The 22,404-nt window shown below is 32.9% G+C and overlaps 2 protein-coding genes across 4 annotated transcripts; one reads left to right on the top strand and one right to left on the bottom strand.

Annotated features, from left to right (window-relative positions):
- The first annotated feature begins 1,890 nt into the window (after positions 1 to 1,890).
- LOC129320219 (uncharacterized) lies at positions 1,891 to 12,367 on the top strand. Of its 3 annotated transcripts, XM_054965532.1 has the most exons (17): positions 1,906 to 2,015; positions 2,205 to 2,334; positions 2,632 to 2,901; positions 2,982 to 3,110; positions 3,220 to 3,427; positions 4,390 to 4,536; positions 5,173 to 5,247; positions 6,518 to 6,589; positions 7,187 to 7,258; positions 7,549 to 7,620; positions 7,726 to 7,797; positions 9,488 to 9,559; positions 9,855 to 9,926; positions 10,184 to 10,327; positions 11,007 to 11,078; positions 11,414 to 11,560; positions 11,852 to 12,367. In XM_054965532.1, exons 3-17 carry the CDS (start codon positions 2,704 to 2,706, stop codon positions 12,034 to 12,036), a joined length of 1,737 nt encoding a protein of 578 aa, XP_054821507.1. In that variant the 5' UTR covers positions 1,906 to 2,015; positions 2,205 to 2,334; positions 2,632 to 2,703; the 3' UTR covers positions 12,037 to 12,367. The 3 variants fall into 3 exon arrangements, with proteins under 3 accessions (XP_054821508.1, XP_054821506.1, XP_054821507.1); XM_054965533.1 differs by lacking the exon at positions 2,205 to 2,334 and having other exon boundaries at positions 1,891 to 2,015; positions 11,007 to 11,060; XM_054965531.1 differs by lacking the exon at positions 2,205 to 2,334 and having other exon boundaries at positions 1,891 to 2,015.
- Positions 12,368 to 13,232: 865 nt separating this feature from the next.
- On the bottom strand, positions 13,233 to 17,833 carry LOC129320463 (protein PHOX1-like). The gene is made up of 3 exons (XM_054965928.1): positions 14,937 to 17,833; positions 14,620 to 14,859; positions 13,233 to 13,699 (listed from the first exon to the last, which is right to left on the bottom strand). The coding sequence occupies exons 1-2, from the start codon at positions 17,041 to 17,043 to the stop codon at positions 14,711 to 14,713; spliced, it is 2,256 nt and encodes a 751-aa protein (XP_054821903.1). The 5' UTR covers positions 17,044 to 17,833; the 3' UTR covers positions 13,233 to 13,699; positions 14,620 to 14,710.
- Between the last annotated feature and the right edge of the window lie 4,571 nt (positions 17,834 to 22,404).

The following is a 22,404-nucleotide window of genomic DNA, read 5'->3' as shown; positions in this document are numbered from 1 at the left end:
AATTTGTATAAACTTATTAATAATAAAAAAGCCTTAGAAATTTCAGAAAAATTATGACATTTTAATAGATTAAATTATCATTTATATATTTAAAAGAGATTTTATTATTATTTTTTCATTTCTATGTGAATCCTATGCTTGATTTTTTTTTCCGCATTAGGAGTATCTCTTTCAGAGATTAATCTCCCACTATATTTTTTCTATTATACATTTATATACATTTTTGAAATTATATAATTTTTCAAAAAAAATATTTGACTCAATTAAAACTTATTTTTAAAATTCTGACTTGGTGAAACTTAATTTTTTATAATTTTAATTTGTTTAAAATTCAATTCCAGAGTTTTTAGTTGGTGTGGCTTGGTTTTTACAGTTTCAATTGCTTTTAATGGTAGCTCTTTCATTTCAGAAAATAAAATTATAAAGGCCAAGTTATTTTTTAAAGTTATAGATCAATATTTTAAATAATTAAAATTAAAATAATTGACTTATATTAAGCCAAAATTTAAAAATTGAATTTTAATTGAACTAAAAGGACCTTTTGTTGTTGTGAATTGTATTTTTTACTAGCGATAATTCTATTTGAGGATGATTATACATTAAATATGGATAATTCTTTCAGTAGAAATTAATCAAGTCATGTGGAACTAACATTTTTTGTTAGATCCAACTTTTGTTGATTTAAAGATAAAAATTTACCTTAGTCAAAATCATAGGGATTAAATGAATAATATTTCCAAATTGTTAATAAATTGAATCATCACAGTTTTGAAAACTTAAAATTAAAGAAATATATTTGTCATGTTTAAAACGTATATTAAATTTTCTCAAACATAAAAAAATCAAACACCAACATTTCGCAAGTTTTATAAAAAATTAAAAATTATATTTATTTTAAATACATATAAATATTTTAAAATGTATATTTTTTAAAAAATATTTTTGAAAAATTAATAAAAACAATAAATTTACGCTATAATTTTAAAAAATATCAACATAGAGTTAAATTGACAGAATACTAAAATATTTGAATTAAATTTATCAAATTTTTTAAAAATAAATATATAATTAAAACTTTATCAGAAATCTAGTATAATTTATTTTACTATATATTTTTTTTTTCAAAGGAGAAACTTATATATATATATATATATATATTTTTTTTTAAGCAAAAAGAGAAACTTACATGGGTGTCCGCATGGAGTATAACCTTACAAACGACAACGTTTAGCCGACGAGCAGGAGGTGACAATAGAATGGTCCAATAGGAGGCGAAGTCTGAAGGACGGACGTGGGACCCGCCTCCTCTTGCCCCTTTGATCTTATCTCATCTCATCCGTTATTGATATTCAGGTTAAAAAAAAAAACCGTTATTGATAAGTTATTAATATCAATAATCAAAAATTAGATATTAAATTTTTGCATAGATAGTCCACTTCCTTCTGTCAATAGTGTATAACAAGTTCAGATAAAAAAAATAATGTATAACAAAGACATTGTTATGTTATTTTTAATTCAAAATGTAAAATATTTTGTAGCTTGAATTTTTTTTATAAACTAATGTGTCTGGTTAATATGGATTGAGTAGCTATGTGCTAGAAATTGTGGAGGCTAATTGTAAGCCCTGTAAACGGATAATACTAGAAAAGTAAGTCATTTTTTATGATATTTAAAAAATTGAATTGAATTGAATTGAAATTGATTTTTTTTGTTCTGATATCGCTTGATAAATCAGCAGTGTTGACCGGTGTGGAGGGAGTATTAATTAATTTTAGTTATTAATTATTGACAAGTTACTCCCACAAGTGCCAAGTGACACGTGGCAAGCACAGATGGCGCGGCATGGCTTCTCACGCACTCACTTCCATCGCCTTTTTATTCCCCCAAACCACTCGAGCTGCTTCTTTGCATTTCTACTTGCTGTTTCCCTCATTCTGTTCCTCAAACTCACTTTTCATTCATGGCGTTTTCCGCTTTTGATCTTCCAGCCTTTCTGTGAAGAGCTCGCCTTTAAGGTATGTTCATTCAGAGTCCTGTTTCGTTTTCATCTTTCCTTTCGTTAGCGAAGTATTTACTCTTCTGCTTGGCGTGCGAGAAAAAGAGGTTTCGTGTAGAAGTGGAGATCGACAACCCATATATGGGTCCGTTAATGCATTTTCCCTCCCTTAAAATGAAAACTTTAACTGATTAAGCTACATTTGAAGGAGACGGACTGAGCACACCTTTTTTTTTTTTTGGCACCCCGGGGAGTGGAGGTGGGTGGGTAAAACTGATTGCATCTATGGCTCTCAGAACATTTTGAAGGATTATATCTAACTTGTTTTCCCGTTAGAGGTAAAACACTGGATCATATTCCTCATTTTTTTCCCAAGATAACGTTTCTTAGAAATTTTTTTTTTGGTCAATACGTTTCTTAGAATTGTTGTTACTTATTGATATAGAGATATACAGTCCGAAATGTTATCTGTTATCTCGAGTTTTTAGTTTTGCATACTCTACAAAATCAGAGAAGAGCTTTTTTGTTTACTGAGTTCAAGACTACAATATTTTTTGCACCCAAGGGTTCTGTATTTAGTTTTCTTCCTCACAATCACATACAAGTATAAAGCTATACTATTTTTCTTCCTGCAGTTCATCCCAGCAGAATATCCTTCTGAAGTGGGAACATTGCCATTTTTTGGCACCTTCATCAGCCATTAAGCAATGGGGGGCATCTGTTCTAGGAAGCGAGACCAGCAAGTCATTGAAGATGGTTTACATAGCGTAGTCTCAAGAAGGTATTTTAGAAGTGCTAGCACAAAATGGTTAAGAGCCACAGCTTTGCATTCTGTGGCAAGTCATCACATAGGAGGGAGTGGCTGCCCTTCTCTCATGGAGCTATGCATCAATAAAATTCGTGAGGTATTGCTTTCTTTTGTTTATAAGCCTTTTTTTTTTTTTGGCACTCACCTGATTCAATCATTGAAATGGAAATGTAACAGGATATTGACAAATACAGTTCATTTTCAATTCTTCCAAGGGACATAAGCCAGCAGATCTTCAATGAATTAGTGTATTCTCATTGCCTTACAGATGTATCATTGGAAACTTTCCAAGATTGTGCTCTTCAGGTAGTGTGTGAGCGGCCTTATGAAGTTGAAAGTATTTCTTAAGTTTAAGTACTTAAGCATTGAAGTTACAAAGACTGTACTACTTATAGGTATTTATTCTAAATGATAGGATATATCCTTGGTTGAATATCCCGGAGTACATGATGGTTGGATGGATACAATATCTTCACAAGGACAATCATTACTTTCCGTTGATCTTACTGGTTCTCAAGTGACAGATAAGGGATTGCATTTCCTTAAAGATTGCCCAAATCTTCAAGCATTAACTCTCGATTTGTGCAACCAATTCTCAGAACATGGTCTTAAACACATTAGTGGTAATATTACTATTTTTTTTTAATGATTAGATTTGTTTTTTAAACTGGAATTCTTTATCATTTTACGAGCATACTGAGACCTTTCAGTTTCTTCCAATCATGGGACTTTGCCTGAAGTTTGATTAAATTTTATGCTTTTCATTTCATGCTATTTATGGGATATGCAGTAATGCAAAGTCATCTTTTCTTCTTTTCCATGAGACGCTATTTTTCTTGTCTGAAGATTTAACTTTAAGTGCATCCTACAAACACTGGTGAATTCATTCATTTTAAAATTTCTAGTTTATTATAAAAAATGATATTGTGTACAGGATAGAATTGTCATAAGTTGCGTTTTGGAATTTCCAAGTAAATATGTATGTGGTTGTGTGTTATTATATTTTTATATGATTGTTTTCGATCAATAATTATGCTCGTTATGAAAGTGCTAAGGATATAATATTATTTTTTAAATTAATGTGCCACTTGAACTTTTCAGCCTAGTTTGAACTTTAACGACTACTGCTGGTTATAAAACTATTTTGATTAAGCTTGGGTGCTTGTTGAAGATATTTTCATTGACTTGTCCTTGTAAAACTTGTTTTAATGAATGAATTTCTTTATTTAACTTCTCTCCCATCATTTAATATCATGATTCGTGGTCTGACCTGACAAGCTAAGTTTTTAATTTTGTGTGTGTGTAACACAGTAATGCTTGCCAAGGCAAGAGCTTTCTTGGAGATGTTCAATTCTTCCATATATTCAGTAAATATTATTTCATGATAGTATAGGTGTATTCTGAATGATGATGTTCGATTAAGGTGCAGCCCTCATCAAACTTTGTGTACTATTCATACAGTATGTATGCAGTAGATAATAGCAGTGTTTACTGATATCATGTACTTGTGTTTAGTATGCTGATTGAATAAGAGTTCAGGAGTACATTTTGGTTGTCATAAACAGCTGCTGATTTTCTTGCTTAGGTCTTTCAAACTTGACTTCCTTGAGTATCAGAAAGAGCAGCACTGTTACACCTGATGGAATGCGTACCTTCTCCAACTTAGTTAGCTTGGAGAAGTTGGACCTTCAGGGGTGTCCAGAGATTCATGGTGGTTTTGTTCATCTTAAAGGTTTCTTTCCTTGAAACTTTGCAGTTTTTTACAATCGGATGAATTTCTTCTGAAAACATACCTAGCACTGTGAACAGCCAGCCTCTCCTCTAGTAATATCAAATAAGTTTGAGCGTTTGTATATAGTTGAGCATGAGGCATGGTTGATGGGGTGGTGTGGCATGAAATAAACTTCATTAGGCTGGAAATAGAGTGTGATCAATACTTTAAATAACTTCATCACGTTTCCCTTGCCTTGTTAATTAGAATTCCGACCTATTATAATTCTAATGGGTTTTTGATGAATATTCGTTGACAATTTCAAATATTTCTGATGCTTCTTGAAGGTGCCGAACGCCTTCAAATTTGATAATTTTTATGCTGTCTGTTGAGTCAATTGCTTTGGTTTAGTATAAACAAGTAGTGCAATCAGATCACTCTTATATGATAATACAAGATAAACTTTTATTATTAGATTTTGTTTTTCCAAGATGGTTTAATTTGGAGTTATAATGTCAAATAAACTGTAAGCTTTTTGTATGGTGAAGTTAAATTGACCTGATGCTATCATGCTTAGATTTACTTTTGCATAAAAATATTGAGTATTTACTCTTTATAGACTAAACCTCTGTAGAACTTGTGTGTTTTGCTATACAGGTTTGAAAAAGCTGGAATCTCTTAATATTGGATGCTGTAAATGTGTCACAGATTTAGACATAAAGGCTATCTCAGGTATTAGATGTTGTATTTCTATTGTAGTGTTGGTCTTGCTGGTTCTATTTGATGATGAAAAGAGGATAAGGAAAATCGTTTGAGATGGTTTACACATGTACAAAGAAGACTGCGAGAGGTATTGGTGAGGAGGGTGGAACAAATAATTTTGAGCCTTTTAACGAGAGGTAGAGGAAAACTGAAGAGAACACATATGAAAGTTGTTAATTGAGACCTCTTAATTAACAACATTCCTAAAAGTTTGGTAAATAATAGAGCAATAATGATGTCATGCAATCCATGTAGCCGACCACACCTAGTTGGATAAGGCTGCTTATTGTTGCTGTTCTATTTGATGATGAAAAGGGAGCTTTCTTTTGTCTGTGGATTGTGGATCTTCTTGGATACCATAGGTCTTTTTTTATAGCTGTCTCATTTACAAGCGTTTTGTATTTTTAAAGTTGGCAAATAGAAATGGCTGGGCCACCGAAGACAAGGGATGGGAGAGGGAGAGGGAGACATTTTTTCTTGAAGGGAATGGATGATTCCCAAAAATTCACTAACTTTATGTTTTGGGCATAGCTAAGAGGATGTTCCTCGATTAGATTATATGTGTTCTTTTGTTACATGTGAACGATGTTTGCATCAGATATCAAACAAGTTTTTTGCATGTGGCGGCTGTCTGAGATGTGTATAAAAAAATTCTTCTTCTTTTGTTGGTATGCATGTTGTTAATTTAAATGCTAGCGGTAACTGAAATTACTTGTAAAGTGATGTTAGTGACTTGTGAACATTATCATTTCTTCAAACATTTCTGTCTTATTGACTACCATAACAACAGCAATAAATATTTGCGGTTGGATAACATTCAATTGCAGATGGACAAAGTTAAATTTTTACTCAATTTTTATTCTCTTTTGGTTATACATATTATTATTGAAGCTAGAAAGGAAAGAAATGCTAAATATTGAATGGTTATGCTGTGTAAACTTACCTTGTTTATAGAATAATCATCTTTCTTATTTACTACATGCATACGATCAAGTATTATATCTTACACGGTAAAGCAATGTTTTGCTTGAGTAGTCTTTTTATATTGTTTAGAATATTTGAACATACTCCTTTATTTGTTTTGGCTCATATAACATTCATGTGATCAGTTTATGCCAAATCATGTGGCTTAAATGTTTAATAACTGCCTGAGATTATCTATCAACTGTTCCTCTTCTTGCTGTTATATGCTATCACTCAAGTCACCATTTTGACTCTTATTTTGTTTGTGGTGTTTCAGGGCTTACAAATCTCAAGGAGTTACTAATGTCCAAGACCGGTATTACAGATCTTGGAATTAGTTATTTGAGAGGTATCTTTCACAGTGTCTTTTCAAATGTAATGTACAGAAGCTGCTGCATTATTCTCCAATAATGTAAAATGCTTTATATTTTAACATCAATTAAAACTGTCAAATTAACTTATTGAATATGTTTGAAGTGTGGAAGAACCCTGAAACTGAACCCCAAAGCTTGCCAGAGCTTTCTTGATTCACATCAGGATAAAAAATGGGGGAAGACTGAATGGAAACAGATGCAACTGAACTTGTGCGTTGTTTTGTGTTAATCCAAAAAGTTATTCAGCCAAAAAGAAAAGTCCAAGAAGTTACACTGTATCATACTGTATGACTGGTATTAGCTAAAACCCATCTTCCCCTCACACCCTTGAGAGCAGAAATACAGAACACAGCCACAACAACAACTTTCATTGCTTCATAGGCTATAAACTATGTTTTATTCTGTGGCTAGCAGGAACAGCTTTCATTGCTTCTATTACTCTGTTTTGTCACCTGCTGTAGGATTTTGGGAAGGATATAGGATTAACTATATCGAAGTGCAATGTAATTTATATGTCAAGCTATACATTCATCCACTTTATGTTGTAACTTTTTACTGGTTTGCATTTACAGGTTTGCAGAAGCTAACCATCTTGGACATGGAAGGTTGCAATATAACTGCTGCTTGTTTAGATTCTATTTCTGGTAACTTCATTTTTCTTGCTACTTATTTTCTTTAAGCTTCACTTTGAGCTGATAAGTTTTAGACATCAAGTATGATTTGTCATATTGTCTGAAGCAATATTGATCATTATGGACGAATATGTTTGTTTATGAAATTCTGTATGGAGAATTATGGACCTTGAAATGTCCATTATGAGTTGTCACTAAAGCATTAAAAAATATATTACTGGAAACTCATGTTGATTATTTTTCCAATGTCTACTTTTTTAGTCAGTTTTATAATTTTATATGATTTATTCTTACTGTTACAGCCTTAGCAGCGTTGACTTGCTTAAATCTTAACAGATGTGGTCTTTTTGATGACGAGTTTGAAAAAATTTCTGGTAAGTTTAATTATGAAAGCACACACTATGAAACTATATATTCATGCTTCTAATTCTAAGAAGCAGCAAATTCTAAGTTTTACGTGTTCATCCCCTTTTCTGCAGGTCTTAAGAACTTGAAAAGGTTGAGCTTGGGATTCAACAATATCACAGACGCATGTTTGATTCATCTGAAAGGTTGTATCTGGTTTCTCTGTATAGTAGAAGGGTATTTCTCATTTTTTACATTCTGCTTCTCTATTCTGAAAAAGAAACTTGATATGCCTAATCTTTCTGAATGAAGTCTATGGTGCCCCCCCACAAAAAAAGAGAAGAGAGAGAGAGACAAAAGTATTGGCCTTTTTGCTTCAATTTTATAAAGTTAAATAAGGCCAAAAACAGGTGGATAAAAGAAATACATTAAATCATTGCGTCTCCTATACTTTCTCTTTTTCTTATAATTCTTTCCATTTTTAATTTTAATTCCACAATGACATGGGTGTTTTGCATATATTGTATATAATTGTGCATATGTGATAGAATGCGCCCAGGGCCAGCAATCGTTATTATAAAACCTCCCAATTGTTTTTAATACCATTGGAGCTATTCATATTTAGAAGGGTACTAATTCAGCAAGTGGGTGATGGGTATCTAAGTGGGATGGGAAACCCTACCTCAAAAGCTAGCTATTGAAGTAGGAGAACCAACCACTTATATACCCCATTGATCATCTCATACTACTCAATATGGGACTTGGTTTCCCATATTATCAAGTCTCTATCAATTGGCCCCATGAAAAGCCGACGTCCTGATGCCTGCACTCCACAGCACTTAACTCAGTCTCCTTCCGTCAGAACCCTCTGTGGGTAGCCCTTTTCGGAACCGCCAATAACGAGGCTCTGATACTAATTGATAGTATCTAAGTGGGATGGGGAATCCTATCTTAAAAGCTTGCTGTTAAAGTGGGAGAACCAACCTACTTATATGCTGCATTGAGCATCCCATACTATTCAATGTGTGACTTGGTATCCCATATTACCAACTCTCCATTAGTGTGCAATTCCTATTTGTAAAATTGTTGATTTAAATTGCTGGCAATCCTTATTTCGTTGCTCAGCAGATAGAGCTCTTTCGTGATATTGGGTATTGAAGTTCTTCTGTGATTTTGTGCATTTTGGTAATTGCAAAGTCTTCTGCACCCATCCATCATGCTTTTTATGGATTTAGTTACTTATCTGGGAAAAAAAAATTGGTGGTGCTGAAATTATCTGAGAAAGAAATAGCTACTGTGTCTGGATACTGATATGCAGAGACATTTAGAAGTGCAGCTCAGAAAACATAATTGTAACAAGTCTTCTCATCCAAATTCAAAAACAAAGAACCTATGTTTTGTACATATTATTGAAATTCAAAACAACTGTAAAATGAACATGCTAATGAGTAATTGAAAAGAATGTAAAAAGCTCTTCTGTATCCCCATGAGCCCACCAAAATATTGGCCATATCCTATATAGCTTCTTGATATATTTGTCCCTGTTTTCTCCTGTAACTAAGCAATCACGTGTTTAGTATTTAGGCTTTCTCTTCACCATAGGGCTCTGTAATTAACCGGCGCAAACTCATCTATGTTGCTTTTTTGATCTTGCTCAGCTATGTTGCTGGATTCAATCTTAGTGAGAATTTTATAATATGTGGTAATTTCATGAGGGCTTAATGAGATTCATGAAAAGTTGACACGTTTGAGACCACTAAGAATCTCCTTAACAGGAATGCTTCATGCCTTATATGGACAAATAGGGCTCGTTGATTAGCAACTATTGCGTGTGAAACTCACATATTATAATTTTTGAGTGTTAGATCACACTCTTAATTGGTTGATTCTTGACAGGTTTAATGGATTTGGAGTTTTTGAATCTGGATTCTTGCAAGATAGGTGATGAAGGGCTTGCTAATTTGACAGGTTCACATTTGCATTTCGTGTATTTCTCTTTTGTAGTTTTGGATGGCAATTGCATTGTTTAATTTACGTTGTTTAAAGGCTCATAGTGCTGTTCTCTTTCCCCTTTTTTTGTTTTTTTTTTTGTTTTGGGAAAGTCATGATCTTTTAATGTCATGGTTTTTCAATGTGGCAAAATTCTTAGTATGGTTTAAATCCTATTCAAGTGGGAAGAAAAGGTTCTGATTCTAGATTCAAATATGTGGGTTAGAAATGCCTCCTATGAAATGAAATTCACGATTAAATGTTCTTCTTTCAGATCTCAGTCATCTGAAAAGTTTAGAGTTGTCTGACACTGAAGTTGGGAGCAATGGGCTACGGTATATATCAGGTTGAATGATTTACTCCTATATCCAGTTATCTAGTCTGAAGCATATTTAAGCCAATAATAGCTTGCTAAGTGCTATTCAGATTGGCAAACAAAGCTTAAACCTAGATTTTAGATATGTTAATTAATACTGTTTTTCAACAATATTTTGTTAAAATACTTTTTGTGTGACTATGTATCCCACTGTTAAATTATTCATCCACTTTGAGTTGGGTGAACAAGTGCACATGCTGATGCATGTCATTCTTAATTTTATCCAGGTCTAAAAAAATTGGAAAGTTTGGATCTTTCATTTACCTTGGTAACTGACAGTGGCCTGAAAAGGCTGTCAGGTCTGATGTCTCTTAAATTGCTCAATCTGGATACGCGTCAGATTAGTGATGCTGGACTTGCAAAACTTACTAGTACGTATTTATGTGTTTTTGTTTTATGGTTTCGCCCATGTTCTATTTAGTAATGAATATTGGTGAGTTAGTGATACAAGATCTTGCAGGTTACTGCTAAATGATGAACAATGATGATTGTGACAAAACTTAAGAGGACCATGTTATAAAGAGGAAGAAGCTTTTATTTTTGTAAACTAAAGTACATATTCCTTGTGTTTTGTCACCTGCATCAACATCATCATCCTTCCAATTGAAGGTTTTTTCTTTTAAAGTTTCATTCTAACCTCTAATGTCTGTTTCCATATTGCAAGTAATTTTTCAATTTTCAATTTTCAAGTGTGATCAAACGTGGGGAAAATTGATGACATATTAAGGTGACACGTTAACATAAATATCTGTTTCTGCCTTGTTTCTTTGCCTGATTTTCTTTTTTTAAAATCTTATCAGCCTTCTAATTATTGACATATTAAGGTGATCTGTTAAGATGAATCTCTGTCTTTATTTATTTTATAAAGTAATGCCCCTTTTTTTTGGGCACTAACTGCAGCTAGATGGATAATTATACAACCCTCCGAATAGAAAAGAGCAAAAAGATTAATGAGCGTAGAATCTAGTAGTTCGTTATGCTTCCATCTGTAGTTGCGTTTTAGTCTTTGATATTCAACATATGCACATATCACTGGCTTATCTTTTGCAGGTCTGAGTGGATTGATAAAATTGGATCTTTTTGGAGCACGAATTTCAGACTCTGGTACAGCATATTTACGATGTATGAGTATATTAATCTTGACTTTCAGTACATGGTTGATTTCTTTCATCAATTATTTATCTTTGCATGGTATTACGGTAACAATAGAATTACATTCACTTGCCTGATTGAGTCACCGCTGTTGTCTGTAAAACAGACTACCAATTTCACTAGAGTTTTGATACTCAGAAAATTCAGCTCAACACTGTACCTTTTTTAACCTTAGACTGACTTCGTTCGTTGTGCTTGTTATCTGAATATGGCTGATTGACATGATGTGAAAATCTGGGCCTGCTTTATCTTATGCACGAAATTATATTGATACTTTAATTGCTTTTGTCTGTTTTATGTGGCAGACTTCAAGAACCTGCAATCCCTTGAAATATGTGGTGGAGGATTAACTGATGCAGGCATCCAAAATATTAAAGATATTGTCTCCTTGACACAGTTAAACCTGTCCCAGAATTGCAACTTGACAGATAAAACTTTGGAATTACTTTCTGGTATATTCTTATTCCTTTTGTTACATTGCATCTTGTAACATTGCATAAAAATGGTTTTCCTTATGTGACAAAACTTTAGTTCTGTTCTCTTTCTTCCATGGTTGAATGATACATAAAGTTTTGATTTCTGCTATTGCTTAAGGGCTCTGTTACAATGAAGGGCTTTATTCCTTTATTAATTGACCTCATGTTAACAGTCCTTTCCTCTCGGTATAGTATAACCATTGAAAAATGTGTGCAAGATTTTAAGTATCCTTTTATGCTTGACCTTTTGGGTTTGTCCAAATACAGGATTAACTGCATTAAGGTTACTAAATGTGTCAAATTCTCAAATAACCAATGAAGGACTACAGCATCTGAAGCCTTTGAAGAACTTACGCACTCTAAATTTGGAGTCTTGCAAAGTTACTGCATCTGAAATCAAGAAGGTGCAGTCAACTGACCTTCCCAATTTGATGAGCTTTCGACCAGAATAGACCATGAACACTGAGAATTCTCTCTCAGCCTGGGACAGCTCTCTGTACACATGGATGATTCTTAGCCCTTAATATTTATGAACGGCCATTCAGCAATTGAAGGTAAAAAGTTAATTCTCGTTAATGTACATATATGCAAGGATGTAATTATGCACGATAGTTTCTTTTTTCATGTCTTTCGTCCCATCTCTTTTGGAGGTCGATGCTCATTGGGCCTTTCTGTGCTGTCCTTCCACTGTGTAATAATGACATTCTGATGGAAGAAGTAAATGTTTTAGACGGTGCAGCGTACTCATAATAAAGTTAATTTCCTAGCGTAATTATTATGCAAGCTTAAGAGTTTCAGTTATCATATTTTGGCCGTGTTTTCCAGTCTGTGTACATGGGCATACAAGTAATGTTTCATTTATTTGATGTGATGTAATGGTCTTTCGTTGAGTGCGGTGATGACTTCTTACAAGGTTAAAAGCATAAATAGTTAGATTTGGATTTGGTAAATGGTACAAGTTCACTAACTCAATAAGTGTTTGAATTATAGTTATTAAATTTTATCAACATTAAATTGTCAATATATATTGCCTTTTAAAAAATTTAAAACAATCCTTGAAATCGGTACATTCATTTATGTATGTCGTGATCTTCTAAAATTTGAAATTGAGTACTTTCTAAAAGTTATATGATAATATGACAATTATTCAATTAAATTAAACAATTGTTATCTTATTATGTGAAACATTTATTGAATAAGTGAATGTAGGTTAAATTTGATCATTTTTGACACATTTTAAATCAAAAGATAAAGTTTAATTAAAGTTCTTGGTTGGTTGATGACAATCAATTTATCTAAAATTATGTATGAATTTTTGGCCTAAATCTTGGGTTTTTTCCCGCAAATATGATAAACAAGTAAGTGTGTTTCTATTTGTTTGGAGTGATGCTAAGTTATTGAAAACTAAATTTTCCCAGTAAAGATATGCACATAGATCTAGAACCCTCAAGAATTAAATGCTGCAACTATTTTCTTTCTATCCCCTTCAATTTATTTCTTCTTTTTAACTTTGATATCCAAAATTATAACTCAATGATAGTAAGTTAAAGCATCTAGTACAGTGAATATTTAAAGCTATTTTTCTTTGTGAAATAGGCTATGACTATTTAAACACGAGATTTTAAGTTTAAATTTGAACTCATGAGAATGTAGAAAGGCATCTTTGAAAAGCCACTTTAATTGAGTTTGCCAATAGTGGAATGACATTATAATACTGTATACAGACAACAAAAAATAACTAGAAACAATGACTTAATGAAAAGTTACAACTTGATAACTTACAGAACTAGAAGGCAAGCGAATCTCTTAACTGCTTTTGGTACAACATTAATATCCTAATCATTAAAAACTGACACTCCAACAGAACTACAGAAGTCAATGCACGTAAAGCAAAAACTAAAGACCTGTTTGGAAACATGAACAACCATTTGTCGTGTTTCCACACTTGTAGTAACTAAATATAAGTTGCTATAACTCCATATTCTTCCCAAAGTGTCATGCAAGACAAAGAACTCTTACGTTCTTGGAAATGGAACACCTAAGTGCACTGCAAAGAATAGCTCCTTTCTATAGATATAAAATTGACTCAACTCCTGTAAGTGACAAGAGAAAAATCTGCAGAGAAAAAATGAACCAAGGATGTTTTTAAGGATGTAAACAAGTGCTATCAAACAATATAGTGCTGAGCAACGGACTAAGTTGATCTGTAAGAAAATCCATCATTTCAACTGATACTGGAAACAAATGTTCCAGTGATTCCATGTGTTCAGGACCCAACTTCCAAAATGAAGAAAATTTAACTAATTATGTACATAGCAGAGCTATATGACACTAGCCATTCAAAGCTGTGGTATCAATTGTAGGAAAGCAACATAAATTTTCCATTTATACCATGAAAAAAGAAATTTGACATAGGCACAGAAAAAATTGCAGCGTTCCTGACAATTGTTGTTGAGCAAACAGAAATTAAGATGGATGCATGCTTTTATATTAGAGGCATATATGACAAATTTACACATGAATGATCAAATCTATAAGAAGCTTTTGCACGATGCTGTACAGAAATGAGCATGTCAGTGAACAAAACGTGAAGATTATTGAATGACATGGGCGATCAAATTTTCTAAATCATTGAGAAACCAATAAATGTGGGACTCCTAAACAATTAGAATTTCATTTTTGGAATTTCGCAGTTAAATTTTATCATTACATTTGGTTTCTAGGATCTTATCTTGTAATTAATATCAACTTTCAAAGTATTGTGTATAAAAGGAAATAGAGGACCGCCAAGGTGTGTGTGGTGCATTTGGTGCAAGCCATTCTGCTCATCACGTCCTTTTTTTTTTTTTTTGGAGTATAAGGGGAAGGCTGAAACCAGCTTGAAAGCTGATGGGATTGAACTCACAACCTCTCACATGTAGGAGCGAGCCTAATGCTACTGGGCCACATGGACCCATTCGTCACTTTTCTGTTTTACCCAGAATGCAACAATAGTAAACAGCAACAATTATGTTATCGATATGAATCTCGGTTACCTTTCTATGACAAAACAGCAATCCAAGCATGCAACAGCTACGTTAGTATTGGCTTTGTTGTTGCCCATCAACGTGGAGAATAGGGAGAAAATCATGCAAGCTCTAAGGCATGATAAATTTTTGAAGCTCGCCTTCTGAATAAGGGTTCCAAATGAACCGATGAAACTTGACTCTGCCACCTTCTAGCTTCATACATCTCATTCCAAGCTTGTACTATTTCATCAATGTTGAATCCTAGACCTGTTAATGAAGAACATTAATATATAAAAATTCATCTTCATTCAGATGCAAAGTTTCTAATTAATATGGACAAGTACCTTCTGCAGCAGTATTATTTGAACAGTGGTTCTTCAACATTACAGCTATATCCGTTGGAGAAGCTCCAGCAAGTTCAAACTTCTCAACTGCAACTTCAAGACATTCGTGCCATACTGGCAGCCCTAATTTGAATTCCATGATTGAACGCTCATATAGCATGGTACCCCAAAGGATATTTATTTGGGACCTCAAAGTTGCTGCCTGAGCTGCAATTTCTTCTGATGATATATTTTGCACTGGGCAATCCAATCCCATATTCCGTATATGTAATTTGATATCCTTTGATTGAGAATCTCCATCCAAGCATCTCTCTTCTGATTCTTCCCATATCTGCAATCCTTTCTCCATGTTTTCCTCAGCATTGTTGTAAAGTTGAAGAATGTCGGTAGATGGCCATGTTGCTAACTCAACATTCACGCTAATTGCATAATACCAAGAAAGTTTTGCTTGCTCAAACTGCTGTTGCCCAAGTGCCAGGAAGCCTTCATAAAAATCAGGTTTAATTTTAATGGCTTCTTCATATTTTTCTCCTGCACTTTTATATTCTTGCTGCACCCAATCATATGAATTTTTTATCTGTTCATGCAGATGCTCATTAGAAGTTTCTTCTGTGAAATTCACTTTCTTCCTTGCTCTGGACATGTGAACATTTCCCCAATTGAACAATGCTAAAGCTGCCATTTCTTGGAACTTAGCTCCCGCCATGTCAAATAGGCTTTGTGCTTCTTCACTTGTAACTGTCTCCTCCATAGCCTCGGAATACAGTTTCATTCCGAGTTCATGAAAATCTAAATATCTATCAGATTCAATTCCAACATAGTTCTTGAACAGTTGAGCAAATTGGATTATCCAATCCTCAATGCAAGATGACCTAATCATTTCCTCTTCTTTTACCACACAACCATTCTCATGTGCATTATCAATGACAGGCTTTTGCTCCTTCTTTTCATTAATTTTCTCAAACAATGGATCCTGCTCAGGATTGGCAGCCACTATGTATAGGCGGATAGAACTATCTGATCCAGCTGATCTTTCAGCCCATCGTAATTCTTCATCAGAAGTGATTGTGACTAAATCACCTTCTTGATCCCTGTATTTGACAAGAACTGCTCCTAGGCTTGGAAATCGGTCACTGATAACTTCCCTTAGGTGCTGGAGACTGCAGTTGACTTGCAATTCTGCATATCTAATGTCCTCACCAAAAACAAGTTTCACTATTTTCTTAGCTGCATCTTCCTTTTCTCTACCATTAAAATTTTCCTCAACAACCTCCTTTATATCGTCAGCCTTCTTCTCATCAAACTTTTCCTTGGCCACCTTCTTTTTGGATTTGTTCACAGCCTTCTTCTGCTCAACACTGTGCTCTGCCTTCTTGTCTTCCAACTTCTCCTTGGATTTGCTCACAGCCTTCTTCTTCTCAAAACTGTCCTCTGCTTTCTTGTCTTCCATCTTCTCCTCTGCGAGCTTTTCAACACCAACATTATCCGCATTCATCGACTCAACCTTTCGGCTCTTCTTGCGTTTCTTCTCTTTCACTACTTCTTGAGGCACGCAAGGAGGTTCAGCATGATCAGAAGGCAACTCAATTGCCATACCAGCTACTTTTAACCCCTTTTCCTCAAGTGTATTTTTCACCTTCTCCAAAATTTCCAATGCCATGATATTGTTTGGCTCCATCTTCAGTACAGTACTAACATCTCTCAGAGCTAAATCCAGACTATTTAAAGCCTCATAGCACCTTGCTCTCTTCAAAAGGGCTTTACTGTACTTTGGAGTAACTTCAAGAGCCAAATTGCATTCATGAATGGCCCTTGGATATTCACTGAGTCCCATCTGCATATAGCATGCGGCCATATAACTCCTCAGACAGGACACATCTATATGATTTCTTGGAAGCAATTTGATGGCTTTCTCATATTTTATGAGAGCTCCTTCATGATCTCTCTTTTGGAACAGCTTGTTCCCTTCACCCTTTAACTCTTGAGACATGGAAATAAATACCTCAGTGTCCTTATCATAAGCTTTGGAGCTGCTATCTCCTGCTTTACTTTGACTTCCACTGTTATCACTTGATTTTTCCGCAACTTGCTTCTTTTTGTTTCCCATTTGGACCCAGAAATTGAACAGTAAAGAACCTAACCCAGAAAAAATTGACACTGTACAAAAGATAATTTCCAATTGAAGTGCATACACAAGATAATAACCAATCCAAACCCCACTAATACAAGTCCTTCAGAGACAAGATAGACGAAAAGCTTCAGATATCAAAAGCCAACTAAATGATAGATAGAGCTACCAGATTTATACAGGCAAATCAATAGCATATATTGGAAAATAAACTTGGAAATCTTGAAAGTTCTGCTTCGGGAGACCGACTAGGCTGTCCTCTAGTAGTCAGAATGGTTGAAGTTTGAGAGAATCAGAACACAGACAATGCAAATAAGGATTTTTCCCCCTTTTTTGCTTTTCTCGAATCCAAACACAGAGAAGAACAACACAAACCGAATTCTTTCTTTTTTTCTTTTTGGTTTTTGACCAGCTCGCAAGTCGAATTCGAAAGCAAACGGATATTACTATCCAAACCTGACAACCCACTGTGATTCTATCGGGAAAAAACTTATCTGAGCGACAAATTCTGGGAGAAGCTCGAAACTTTAACCGAGAAAACCGAGGAACAAAACATAGACAAAGCGAGAAAGTCTGGGGAGAAGACAATGGAATGTGAGGAATGGAAGAAAAGAAAAGCGACCCACGTTGTGCTGGTCCTTTTGTACACTGAAAGATTTTTCCAATCCTTGACGTAAACGCCACAGAAGCAGAAAATACAGAAAACGTACGCCAGTTTTTCGTTTATCAGAATTTCGTGGAATCCATTATGTTTTTTTCCCGTCCTCGTGTTCTTTTACTTGTTAGCAGAAAATACCTGTTATATCACTTGTGATTGTATGGTTTTCCTGTTATTCTCCAATATTTTGAAAGGGCCAAAAAAAAAAAAAAGTGGGTCCCATTTCCTTGTGAAAACTGAAAAATAGTTTTTTGACAACCTTTATGAATTATGTTGTTTTAATTAATAACCTTAATATATAAGGTGATGTAATCTTATCGTCGATAGGCTATTCTTGGCCGTTGGTGTCTCATAAAGTTAATCATTGTTTTGTTTGTTTTTTTTTTTTTTAACTCCTTAGGTTCCAGTCTTTTCTACAATCACAATTGGCAACATGTACTTCCATTAAAAAAAAAAAAATGCTATAAAGCAACAAATGAGACACTCCATTTAAATCCTACGAAGCTTTGATTCAATTAGTTGAGGTTATACCATTTAATTAAAAATCTTGAGTTGGAATCATAAGAATGTAGTCATGTTAAATATTTAGTAAAAGAGTTTTTTTTTTTTTTATGATCTTTCCAACTTGATTCAGATTAATTTAAACCTCATTAAAATCCTTCAATTATAACAAGTAAGTTTATAATAAATTTGGATTTAGTGACCAGTATAAATACACTAACTCAATGAATACATTATATGACACAATAATAACTGTTCAATTTAATTAAATTATTATTAAATTTTTTATGATATTAAGGAAAGTTCAAATCTCAATATTTGGAATAACAACAGGAGTGTTTTTTATTATAATATTTCTCAATAGACAGATATTAAAAACAATAGACGATTTTAATATCTTTATAAAATAATATAATTGATGTAATTTTTTTATTATATTATTTCTCAAATGTCTTATATAAAATATTAGAAGAATTACATTGAACCCCTTTTTAAAAAAATTTATCATAAATAAGAATCAAAACAAGTCCCATTCAAAAAAAAATAAATCATATTTTTATTTTAATAATAATTTATTTTTTATTAATTTTTATCTGTGATAAATTTTTTTAAAAAGAATTTTCTGTGATTTTTTCAAAAATTTTGTGAAGGGGGATAAAATATTCGTCAGAGAAGAATCTAGGAGAAGTGTAGAACAAGAAATTTGGCTTTTTTTCACTACCTCCTCTCTCCACTTCTTCTTCACTTTTTATCTCAATCGTTAGATTTATTTTTAAACGGTTGAGATTTAATATTTTATAAAATTATTATTAAAATATAAAATTTTATAAAAAATAAATATAATAATAATTTTATAAAATATTAAATTTTAACTGTTTAAAAATAAATTTAACAATTGAGATGAAAGGTAGAGAGAAAGTGAAGAAGGAAAGAAGTGAAGAGAAACTGGCACCCACAAGTTGTAGGCAAGACAAAGCTGTTTTATTTATTTAAGAAATAGTGGACGACCTTTATTGGGACCCACATTTTTGGTATGGAATGGCCGCCGGAGACATTAGCGGCGAGTACCACGTGACCGAAGCAAAGCCTAGCCAACGAACCAGTGTGGCCCCCCTCAAGTGTCAGTCAGATTGTCACAAATCGTCAACTAATTTCCCGTCGTTCCACTTATCACTCAATTTAAGATTAAAATTAAGGTTAACCAATTCACACATTTAAAAAATAATATTATTTAATAGAGATTTTTGCAGATTTAGTATATATTATAAAATTAAATTAAGTAAATAATTTAATATTTATTATATTTTGTATTATGATTAATTTGTTATATTTTTAATAATATACTTCCTCCGTTAAAAAAATATAAATATTTTTAACTGAATTTCATCCCAATAAAATAGTTATCTATTTTTAAACTAACTTTATCTTTTCATATTTATTTCTATTTAATACTCTATAATAAATATAAAGTCATTATCGTATTTTTGAAAAAAAATAATGATTACACCTCGAAAGATTAAAAATTTCTTATATTTTTTAACATTTAACTCCTCAAAAAATACGTTACATTTTTAAATGAAGTAAGTAAGTTGTATATTAATAATAAATCTCTTATAAATTTTTAAAATTTTAATGATAAATTCTCTGTATATTACTGATAAATTTCTTGTATATCAATATGAAATAATTATATTCTCATACTTTCAAAAATTTGATCCATATTTTTTGAATATAAGATTTTTTTTGGATCTAGTGAGCCAATTTATTATTTTTAATATTATAAAATAATAAATATATCTTTATTTTTATCCTTAATTTTAAATAATAATATAACTACATTAAATATCTTTATATTAATAAAAAAGATAAAATAAAAAATAATTTAATTATTATAATATGTCTAACATTTTAATCAAAAATTATTTATGGAAGGTATTTTACAAATAGACCAGGAGGAGTATATCTTTTTATTTCTTTTAAATATATCAATATCAAAATTAAAATATTTATGACTAGTTGTCTTACTAATAATATTAGCTCTCTCGTTTAAAAGAGACTTGAGTGTGCGCGTGTGCGTATGTCCTTCTTTTAGTTTGAGGAATGACTAGATTAGAGGTCAAATTTTAAAAGCATCCAAATTAAAAAGTGAAAATAATTTTATTTTAAGAAGGTTTTGACGGTGTTTATATGAATATATAATCTTGCTTAACCACAAAGCTCTCGATTTCAGATCAAGATTTACCACATTTCTTACCGAATAAATTATTACACATACTCAAAAATTTCTTTGATTGGACCATTTGCTTGTGGATTAAAGCTTTAAAGCTTGATATTTTATATTTTTTATTTAAAAATAAAATAAAATTTAAATTCTATTACGTCATTTAGGTGATTATCTTCTAAAGACAAGATAAATGGATAATTTCAAAAAGATTCCTTGCCACTCTCTTTTTTTTTTCTTGTGTTAGCCTTTTGGACTGAGATAAATTTAATTTCGTTAGGCCTATGGCCATGGGCCCATGTAATATTTAAAAAAGAACCAAAAAGCTGGGGGATAATTGCTGGATGTGAAAAATATCTCAAGTTCTTAACACTAACAATGATTTTTCTATTGATACATGTTGGCTCAGGTGATAAGAGATTTGAGTTCTCTTAACCATGAGCTCTTAAGTTCAATCCTTAAGATGATGTGAGTGAAGAAAATATGTTTAGGAGAGCCATCTCTTTTAAGGCCCCATAATGCTCGAATTTGGATTAGTCGGGACTGTTAGTAAGGGTGAGCATTTTACTTGTGTAACCATGTACCCACCCAACTGATTGCTAAATGGGTCAATCCACACCCTTAAAATGAAGGAGGAAACAAGTACAAGGGGCGCCTACTCACTTGGCAAAAAATGAGGGGTAATGTGTAAGGGCTCAAGTGGCTTATATCTGCCTGTATATGCATATTTTTTTAAAAAGTTTGGCCATTTTTTAATCAAAACCTCTTAACCCACTCAGTCACTCATTGATCTCACCTTATGTCCCTATCACTCAAGCCTTAACTTCATCAATTAATCAAATTCAATATCCTCCTTTGTTGTTTAAGCTTTAAGTTGAGAGAAACTTCACCCATTCACCTTATCTTCAGCCCGTACCTATATGACCTTTAGAGTTTAGCCTCACTCTTGCCTTCGCTGACCATAGTCGCATGATGGTGACACACAATCACACTTTGCCCAACCAAGCAGAAACATCTGCACAATGACAACACAAGATGCAGCACATGGACTCAGCCTAAGATTGTAGTCACACACTCATACTTTGCATCCCTCTTCTTGCTTCTTCTTGAAGTCTCCTCCCTCTACCTGCATTGTCAGCCTTCCTTCCTTGGTCGGGTATTTATTGCTCGGTTGCCCCCTCCCTCCTTCTTATACTCTTTTGCATCCTACTTCTTGAATATGTGATTTTAAAGGAATAAAATATTTGTGATTTTGTGTTGTGTATAGTTGGTGATATAGTAACAATAGAGATTGAAATTTTCTAAATATATGATTTCTTGATTATGTTTGAATTTGATCAGAATTTGCTAGATATATAAATTGATACATTTGAATGCATTGATACAACCACAATGGTGATAGTTCCTTTATTTTGGATTGAATTTGCTAGACACATAAATATGTGGTGCTATAGGTTAAACAAGTGGCCCATTCTCGCCTATTCTTGCTTTAAAATTGATGCAAGCAACTGCATGCAAGTATGGGCGGGTGGCCACCTGTTTAACAAAAAGCAAGGGTATGTAACAAGTAAGGCTATAGGTGGCTTGTATTCATCCATGTACAGCCTTAGCTGTTGATTTTGGATATCAAATGGTTATACAAAAAAAAAAAAGAATAATGATTTTTCTTACTAATGCATATTGGCTCAAATAACAAGAGATTTGAGTTACTTTAATAATTAACTCTTAGGTTCGATCCCTTAAGTGACAAGAATGAAGAAAATATGCTTGGGACAGCGATCCCTTTAGGGCCTCATAATGCTCAAATTTCGAACAGTTGAGGCTGTCGGCTTCAAATATTGAATGATTATACCAAGAAAAAAATGACTTTTCTCTTAAAAAAAACCTATGATTTTTTACATTTGATTAAAATGTTAAGTAATTTACGTATTGCAACCAAGTACTAACCATGCCCAATCAC

This window comes from Prosopis cineraria, unplaced genomic scaffold (assembly GCF_029017545.1).
Source record: "Prosopis cineraria cultivar Desert tree isolate PC_DT_omini unplaced genomic scaffold, ASM2901754v1 PC9, whole genome shotgun sequence".
NCBI classification, from domain to species: Eukaryota; Viridiplantae; Streptophyta; class Magnoliopsida; order Fabales; family Fabaceae; genus Prosopis; species Prosopis cineraria.
This window is presented reverse-complemented; position numbering and strand designations above follow the sequence as displayed.

Coding starts and splice junctions, on each gene's coding strand:
- LOC129320219 (XM_054965531.1), top strand. CDS start 2,704: ATGGGGGGCATCTGTTCTAGGAAGCGAGACCAGCAAGTCATTGAAGAT. Junction 4,537..5,172: donor TGGTTTTGTTCATCTTAAAG/GTTTCTTTCCTT, acceptor TTTGCTATACAG/GTTTGAAAAAGCTGGAATCT. Junction 7,621..7,725: donor CGAGTTTGAAAAAATTTCTG/GTAAGTTTAATT, acceptor CCTTTTCTGCAG/GTCTTAAGAACTTGAAAAGG.
- LOC129320463 (XM_054965928.1), bottom strand. CDS start 17,043: ATGGGAAACAAAAAGAAGCAAGTTGCGGAAAAATCAAGTGATAACAGT. Junction 14,860..14,936: donor AAATAATACTGCTGCAGAAG/GTACTTGTCCAT, acceptor CTTCATTAACAG/GTCTAGGATTCAACATTGAT.